Source organism: Ziziphus jujuba, chromosome 5 (genome assembly GCF_031755915.1).
Source record: "Ziziphus jujuba cultivar Dongzao chromosome 5, ASM3175591v1".
NCBI classification, from domain to species: Eukaryota; Viridiplantae; Streptophyta; class Magnoliopsida; order Rosales; family Rhamnaceae; genus Ziziphus; species Ziziphus jujuba.
Genome location: NC_083383.1, coordinates 10910945 through 10919294, shown reverse-complemented (window position 1 = coordinate 10919294; position 8350 = coordinate 10910945). Strand labels below are relative to the sequence as shown.

The window sequence follows — 8350 nt, the reverse complement described above, 5'->3', positions numbered from 1 at the left end:
TTATTTAGTCTTTTTATGCATTTTACAGCGATGCTATGCACGAAATTATGGTTTCGTTCTTCAATTTCCTCTAAAAGCAATTCCAACCTGGTCCTTCCATCAAAGTGTGGCTGCCTTCGTAGTTTGTTACCATCCTGTGGACTTAGTTGATAAGAAGCATTTGCTAGGATTTTGTCTATATGCTGCACTTACTTGGCCTAACAATCTTTTGAATTCAGAAACTCCTCCAGCTTGCCTTAGAATCACTTTACATGCCTATGGTGATGATGATGATGATGACTATACAGTGGAGAATACTATCCTCTTTAACCATCAGCTTGTATTGTTAACTACACCAAGAGTGCTTGTTGGAGCACAGTTGAATCATCGTCGGCTAATATTTGCAGCGTTTTCGACAAATAACCCATATGTTACGGTTGAAATGTGTGGGATCCGACCAACATATGAGCAAGATTTGGGAAATGTAACTGAAATGATTACTGACATCACATTAAGAAGTCATCTTCATTTCTGCTACCAAGAATACAGTGAAACCGTAGAAGATTTCCCTATTGCACTTGAATTTCGTCAGCCTATAATAATGAACTTAGAAATAACTTCTGATTTATACTCTTCTGAAAGGTAAATTTCCTTTGAATATGTTTTTTTATTTTTTTATTTTATATGGATATCATAAATTCATCAATTAATTCTCTTAGTTTGACATGACTTCTTTGTGGAATGTTATAGGGAGAATCAATCCTTGCAAGAGCTTTTGTCAGGTAGTCAATCTTGCTCTGTTTCTCTATGTGGATGTAAAAAAGTAGGACGATGTTCTTCCGAATCTTCATATAAAGTGATCCAAGAAAGCCCTTCAAAAGATTCAAGGTCTGCTGGTATCATTAATTTACAGATAATGGCAGAGACTCCTATTTTTCAAAATTATGATTCAAAAAGGTGGCAAAAAATACTTTGACGATTCGCTTAAGTATTTCTCGGGGTTTGAAGGCTTCATTACTCTCATTTGCAAATGGCGTGTCCTAGCCGTTTTGAAGCCATTTAATCCTCTCTCAAGCTACAACTTATGTTTCCCAAGGAAGAAAATGGTAGAGTGGTTTGGAGACTATCAAGTTAGTCAGCGAAGCATGGAAATGGAATTACCTCCAAATCTAAATACTGAGAAGAATTGGATGGGATTGCCTTATTTGCTGCTTTTTCAGTGGTTGAGCATCCAACTGCCATCCTTGGTGACATTTCAGAAATCTCATTCAATTTTCTATGCCATTTCAAAACTGAAGCCAATTGTTATCACCCCCCAGTGTTTGCCATGACCAAAGACATATTCGAGTGGTTATATCTGCGGGGTTTCATTTGGTTATTCTACATTCCCCGCTGCAAGCTTGCAGACTACTTGAATGAACAGAGCTACGCAGTCATTAAGATCGATAATGAGAGCCCTGGTGTTGTTACCAGGAATCTAGGTGCCCGGCTCTTGTACCAGCAAGATGTGGAAGGATTTACACACTTGATATCCAAATGCATGACCTCCTTCTTTGATAATATGGATCTCATTCGTCAATATAGATATGACGAAACATGTAAATTGTAAGGTGTCTCAAGTGGGTTGTTTGGTCCCAGAACTGGCTGAAATAGCCAGACATTGTGGCTTTCGTGAATAGCTGCATATTGCAATGATTAGTTGCACACTGCTCTTTTTTATCATTTTTCTTATTTCTTGAAATGGTTCAATGAGAGAATGCAATGAGATTTAGGTTGGTTAGTATTTTCTAAAACCATTTTGTACATATTTTTTGATTGCTAATGGAATTCCATCTTATCTAATCAATAATTCTTTTACTTCAGCATGCAAAACAGAAACCAGTGGAAGTGACAATTCTTGTTGACTGTAACATGAGAAACTGACAGAAGCACGTTAGCCTGGAGAAAAAGTGGATTGGTAAGAAATTATAGTTCTCTTGGTCTCTCTCATTCTCATATTTCTTACTCATAAGAAATTATTTGCATTTCACAGGACCCAAAATCTACATATCGTGTACATGTAGCTCATGTTTGTCCCCTGCTGAAACTCCAGAGTGGCTTTGGCATCGAAGTAGAGGCATTTTAGTGACAATCAAGCTAACCGTCAAATCTATATAATATTGTGGTGCTTTGATGGTTATTGAATCGGATTGACTCTAAGTGCATATATTTTGATCAACAAATTTTCCACTGCCTTTGTCATGATATGCTGTTTATAATTATTTAGTGTTTTTCGGTTGCTGAAATTGCTTAGGTAGTAAAAACTGAGTTCTAACATAGTTCTTCTATAAAGAAAAACAAAAATGTTTGCGGACAAATCAGACAAAGAGTAGAATTTTTTTCTCATTCTCAATCGTGACAAATAATGTGAGAACTGCCAAGAACCGGCCAATTGAGTCAATTCTCCATTGCAAAAGACTTTAGAATAGATTTTGGTTTTGCTTTTAGCATAAATGATAACCTTTTCGGGTAAGAGTATAAATTTTGAAATGGGGCCGTCCAATTCCTAAAGTTTTGGGCTTCCGACAGGTTTGGGCTGAGCTCCTTGGATAGAGAAAGAGTATTCAGGTCATATCATGAAATTCCAATTAAGAAGTTCTACGGCACTAATTAAGTTGGTCCCAAAAGCACCAGGCTCAGACTTTGAACCTCAATTGGGCCACCGTTAACTTTGTTAAAAAAAAATTAAAAATGAAAATAAATTTTATTACAAAAAAAATTATAAAATCTAGTCAAAATGAATGAATGTATAATTGATATAATAAATTTTATTGGTTAGTTGAACATATTTTTAAATAAGTCAATACGTATAAAAGCAAAAACATTCAAAAAAGGAATTAGTTTCGGTTTAATGGGGCAGGCGACGGGTACGGCTCTGTGTAAAGCCCAATGAAGACGGATTGGGGCTGGATAATGAAGTCAAAAACTGAATCTGAATCAGGCCCTAAAATTGTAGTCGGGCTTTTTCAGGTTGAGGATGACTTTGGACAAGGCTTTTCAAGACAGGCTGAATTGGTATGTCTGCATATATATGCTTCACGAAGAAAAGTTAAAATATCATATTTACCAATAAATAAATTTGGTTTTATTTAATTTAGACATGGTTTTCCTCGATAATAAATAAATAAATTTAGACTTGTTTTTGTACTTTGTACTTTGCCGCCGATTGATGGATCATACTTTGTAGTTGCCGATAAAGGTTAAGCCTTCTTCAGGGGACCAGGAGTCAGGACTATGTCGTTTAATTGGATGAAAAGCTGCATGTATGATTTTTGTTAATACATTTATCTCTAAGTTTCAACAATTTTCTTTACTGTATTTGTCAATGAGACATGGCAGAATTATGGATTTTTTTTTTTTTGAAAAAAATTATTTTATTAAATTAGAAGCATGTTATGATGTTAAAAAAATAGAAGCATTTTTTGCCATTAAAAACAAATTTCAATAACTTTCTTTTGAAGCTGTTGTTAGACAAGTGGACTCCCACTGAGTAAGCATTTGTGCAAGTTTAATTATGTTGATGTTGAAATGGAGATCAAGGAGCACTAATATATATATATATATATATATAATGAATGAATCATGGGTTTTGATGATCAACTTAAGAAAATACATATTCTGCTTATTTGTGCATGACCGTTTGCTTGCAACCATGTTTAACGTTTTGTACCAAAATCTTCAAGAGGGGGAACTTGTAATTCAATGTCTATTTGAACGTCTCGTGGTCATTGTTCATTTTTGACGATTTGATTTTACTTAGCCTTTGTATTATTGCACAATACTTATTACGTGATATGCAAATGAACCTAAGAAAGCAACTCATTCTTATATTCTAAACTATAGACTATATGTACAAGTTGAATTATGTAGTGTTTGGCTCTGATTATCGGCACTATAGGCAGAGTTGCACCAGGAAAACCAAATCTCTTAAGTTGAAATTTATTTATTTGGTAAATATCACAGTTTTTCAGTCCGACCTACATTATAGCCGCCAAGAGTCTGAAGACAAAACTTTCGTTTTAGCAATGGTCTTCTTCTTTCTAGAAAAGAAATTTAAAACAGCAAATGAAAGAAAGTAATAAGGATGCAAAAGTTATTTGATAATGACATCGTTTTGTATCTTTTTGATTTTGTTTATCTCCATTTTTCGTTTAATTGACCAATCAGGATTATGATACGTACTCACTACTAAGCCTTATTAATGTTTCTTAATAGTAATTAATTCTTGCTACATTAGTTTACGTGCAATGCGGTTTTGTGAAGTATTAACAAGTAAAAAAGAGCATACAATAAACTACTTTTTTTTTTCTTTTGTCTTTTTCCCCAATAATTAGAAACTTATTGTTATGGATCATATAGTCAGCCACAAAATAAAATATTCGTCTGCCCCCACAAAAAGAAAAGATAAAAAGATAAAAGAAGAAAAAGCTTCCAAAATAAAAATAAAAATGATGCAAACACGGAATTCAAGTTTTCTAAAGTTCCACAGCTAGCCATTGAATGTATGATATAGAAAAACAAACAAGCACGCAAACATGAGAATTCCCAGCAACCCCCAATCCGAAAAGACAAAATAAAAATAGTTGCACTATCAAATAAGTAACCTAATTGTTTATTGAAGAAAATTAGGCATTATTTACCGTCAAAAAAGAAAAAGAAAAAAGAAAATAGACATCCAATATACGGTATTATTGGAGGTCTGTTTCAGTTGATAGCTACTTGTTACCTGAATTGTACAGTGACTCCTCCTTTGCTCTTATCAGTGACACAATCTGACTTCAACACCAAGCCTTGTATACAAGTGTCACTTTTCCAATACGACGCGGTTTCAAAAATATTCAACCAAACTCAGTCTCAGTTTGATATGATTTATTTTTTAAAAATATATTTATTAATTGTTATAATCCTTTAAAAAATTAATAAATGTTTGTTGATTACAAAAAAATAAAAATAAATTAAACCAAAATGGGAAACTAAAATTTTAGGCTTCTTCAAAAAGCTCTAAATCAAGCTTATATGAAAGTTTAAAAGAACATTAATTAAACAATAAAAATATTTTTTAAACTGATAATAAACATTTATTAACTCTTCAATAAAAACTCTTTTTACATAAATTTTACTAAAAAAACTATTTACTAAAACTACTCTGCAATTAAATTTTTTTTTTTTACATAAGCTATATCAAACAGATTTTTAATGTAAATATGAACAGGATTATGAGATATGTCAAAACTGATTATTATTATTGTTGTTATACTCTAAAAAAGCTAATTATTATTATTAATATTATTATTTGTAAATGTCAAAACTGATTATTGAATAGGAAATACCACAAGAAAGATATATAGAATTGTCAAAGACGAGACTAATAAAAAGAAATAGTTTGATTTAAACAGAACGATTATAATTTAACTAATTAATTGCATCATAATTAAAATAATATAATTTTAAAATAAAATGCTTTTTTCTTTTTTCTCCTCTTGTTTTTTCTCTTTATATATATATATATATATATATATACACACAGAAAGAAATTCAATGACCGACGTGGATGAGACATCGAAGAGGGCAATTAAATTCTCAGTATATAGACAAAAAATAATAATAATAATAATAATAAAATTACTAAAAGACAAATTAAAAAATAAAAAAGTGCCATAAGTAGTTCTATTCTAAAGTTGAATGAAACTTGCTAGACTTTACACCAAATTTACCAAACACAAAACAATATCCTCCACTTAACCATGAAAGAGAAATCTCAAAATCTTTATTCTTACCTTTTGTTTAAGCAGATTAAAAATTCTTTTCTTCCAATCCATATTAAAGTTGACACCTCACCTCCCTTTCTCTCTTCTTCCCCACCTTCTTTTTCAATCCTCTTCTTCTTTAATCTTTCTTTCATTTCTTCACACATGACCTCCATAGTTTCACTCTTTAATGGCGGCCATGAAGCACAGGAAACTCTTCCCCGCACAGAATGATACCACTCACACCGAATGCTCCGAATTCTGTGACCCACCCTGTTCTTACAACTGCTATCCTTTCACAGAATTCTATTATCCACCACCACCATCAACACCACCACCACCATCTCCTCTCTCAGCCGTTGATCACAATGACCAAAGCCGAAACATCTCTCCCTACATAATCATCTTACTTTCATTGATCGCCACCTCATTGCTTGTGGTCGGCTACTACATCATCATAGCCAAGTCCTGTGCTTGTTTCTGCAGAAGAAACAACAACAACAACGAGGATGACCAACGTTCCCAATCCGACGCCACTGATGAAGACTTTCTCGATGACAACCACGTTGACCATCCCATTTGGTTCATCACCACTGTTGGTTTGCACCAATCGATCATAAACTCCATCATGGTTTATAAGTACAAGAAAGGAGAGGGATTGATCGAAGGAACCGAGTGCTCTGTTTGTTTGAATGAGTTTCGGGAAGATGAAACTCTTAGGCTTCTTCCAAAATGCAACCATGCTTTTCACATCCCTTGTATTGATACCTGGCTGAGATCTCACACCAATTGCCCTCTTTGCCGTGCCATTATTGTCACTGATTCTCTGAGTTCGAACATGTCGAGGCCTCCTACTTTGGTTTCTTCGGATCAAAATGGTGAAGCTTTGGTGGTGAATGAAGACACCCAGATGGGGATAGCCAACTCTGAGAATGATATTCAACTGGGTGAGAATCGGATTAGAGCTGTGACAGAGAATGAAGGTGATCAAATTCTCCAAATTGATGATGATCATGGTGTTATACCCAAAGAGGCTGTAAATTCTCAGGAAAATGATATACAACCAGTGAGAAGCTCTGTTTCAATGGATTCTCCTTCTTCATCCCCTGAAACCATGATTTACGAAGAGGAAGATTTTTGTTCCGCTGACCGGGAAGAGAATTCGATTACCCAATTACAGAGTGATGAAAGATATAATCTTGAAATGGCTCAAAATAAAGAAGATGAAGATGGAAATTCTGACACGATTCGAATAATACGACGTCCTTCGAAAGCTCAGTGTCTCCATTTAAGCCCTGTTTCAATGAAAAGGTCGTTCTCTTGCGGTGGGAGATTTCTTCCAACAAAACATCACCGGAGCTTCAATTCAGTCCTCCCTTTGTAAAAAAATTTCCTTTCTATTCTCCATATGAATTTTCCCAGGAAAACCAACGCGGGAATATTCTTTTTCCCATGTCTGAGATTCTACTCTCAGTAAGTGTGAGAGTAGCCCAATCTGGTTTTCTATAATCAGGCAAAACAATACAACCCAGTTTGTAGATTTGCTAAATGGGGGAGGAATTAGAGGTTTTCGAGTTGTGGAAATCGTAACGTGCTTCATTAGAAGAAATAAGAAAGATTTGAAGCATGCAATTTCATTGTTCTGAAGAAAGAAATAGAATTGAGAATTGTAAGACTGGAAACTATTCAATATTGTTATTGAGACCTCAAACGAGAACTATAACGAGTCTTTGGCAGCTGTCAAGTTTGTTTTTATTTTTTATTTCTCGTTAATTACACAAACAAAGCAAATAAACAAATGCTGTCAAATTGATTTTTGTAAAAAACGAAATTAGTATATCTGTAGGTATATAATTACACCAATTGAATTGAAAATTTTCATCCAAAAAAAAAAAAAAAACTGAACTGAAATTTGAATGATTTTCATATGAATGTAAAACGGCATTGGCCACTTCGCTTTTGAGATACAAATATCCATTCTTTTATATTTACATTTAAAATCAAAATAGATATCTCATAGAAAGAAAGCGTAGCTTATAAGAGAGTATTACTATTTGTGAACAATAGTGATGGTAAGTGTTTCACCAAAAACAATAGTGATAGTAAGTAGCAAGTAGTAAGTAGTAACCAAACAACATTTCCGTCTAATTAACTAATGAGGATTTAATAGTAGTTATTTTGTAGTTTGATTTTAATTTACTAGTTTTTTTATATATATAAAAAAAACAAATAAATAAATAAAAGCATAAAGAATGCATTATGAAACCTTTTAAAAAACCATGGGTTTTACTTCCTCAGATGCAGCCATTTTGTCAGGACCCAAGCAGGACCCAAGCAAGATGTATGATAAAGTTTCTTACTTGGAATTCATTGGTGTATGTCCCTGCAACAGTCAACCACGTCAACAACCAAAAGCTGTGGCTTTTTTTCAATTCCCTATAAAATTGAGTTTTTTTTTTTTTTTTTGGTAAAACCCAATAAAATTGAGTTACTTCCAGTGTGGATTATCTTGTATTATCATACAACTAATGTAATATTATACAATTTTATATATGGCTTATACCAAGATGACTTAGACGTATACC

The 8350-nt window shown here is 33.4% G+C and overlaps 1 protein-coding gene across 1 annotated transcript; it reads left to right on the top strand.

The window, feature by feature from the left end:
* Nucleotides 1-5668: 5668 nt before the first annotated feature.
* LOC107420742 (RING-H2 finger protein ATL54) lies at nucleotides 5669-7494 on the top strand. Its single transcript, XM_016029777.4, has one exon. It carries the CDS (start codon nucleotides 5956-5958, stop codon nucleotides 7147-7149), a length of 1194 nt encoding a protein of 397 aa, XP_015885263.1. The 5' UTR covers nucleotides 5669-5955; the 3' UTR covers nucleotides 7150-7494.
* Nucleotides 7495-8350: the final 856 nt, after the last annotated feature.

What these genes read in the sequence shown, in the direction of transcription:
- LOC107420742 (XM_016029777.4), top strand. Translation starts at nt 5,956, where the DNA reads ATGGCGGCCATGAAGCACAGGAAACTCTTCCCCGCACAGAATGATACC.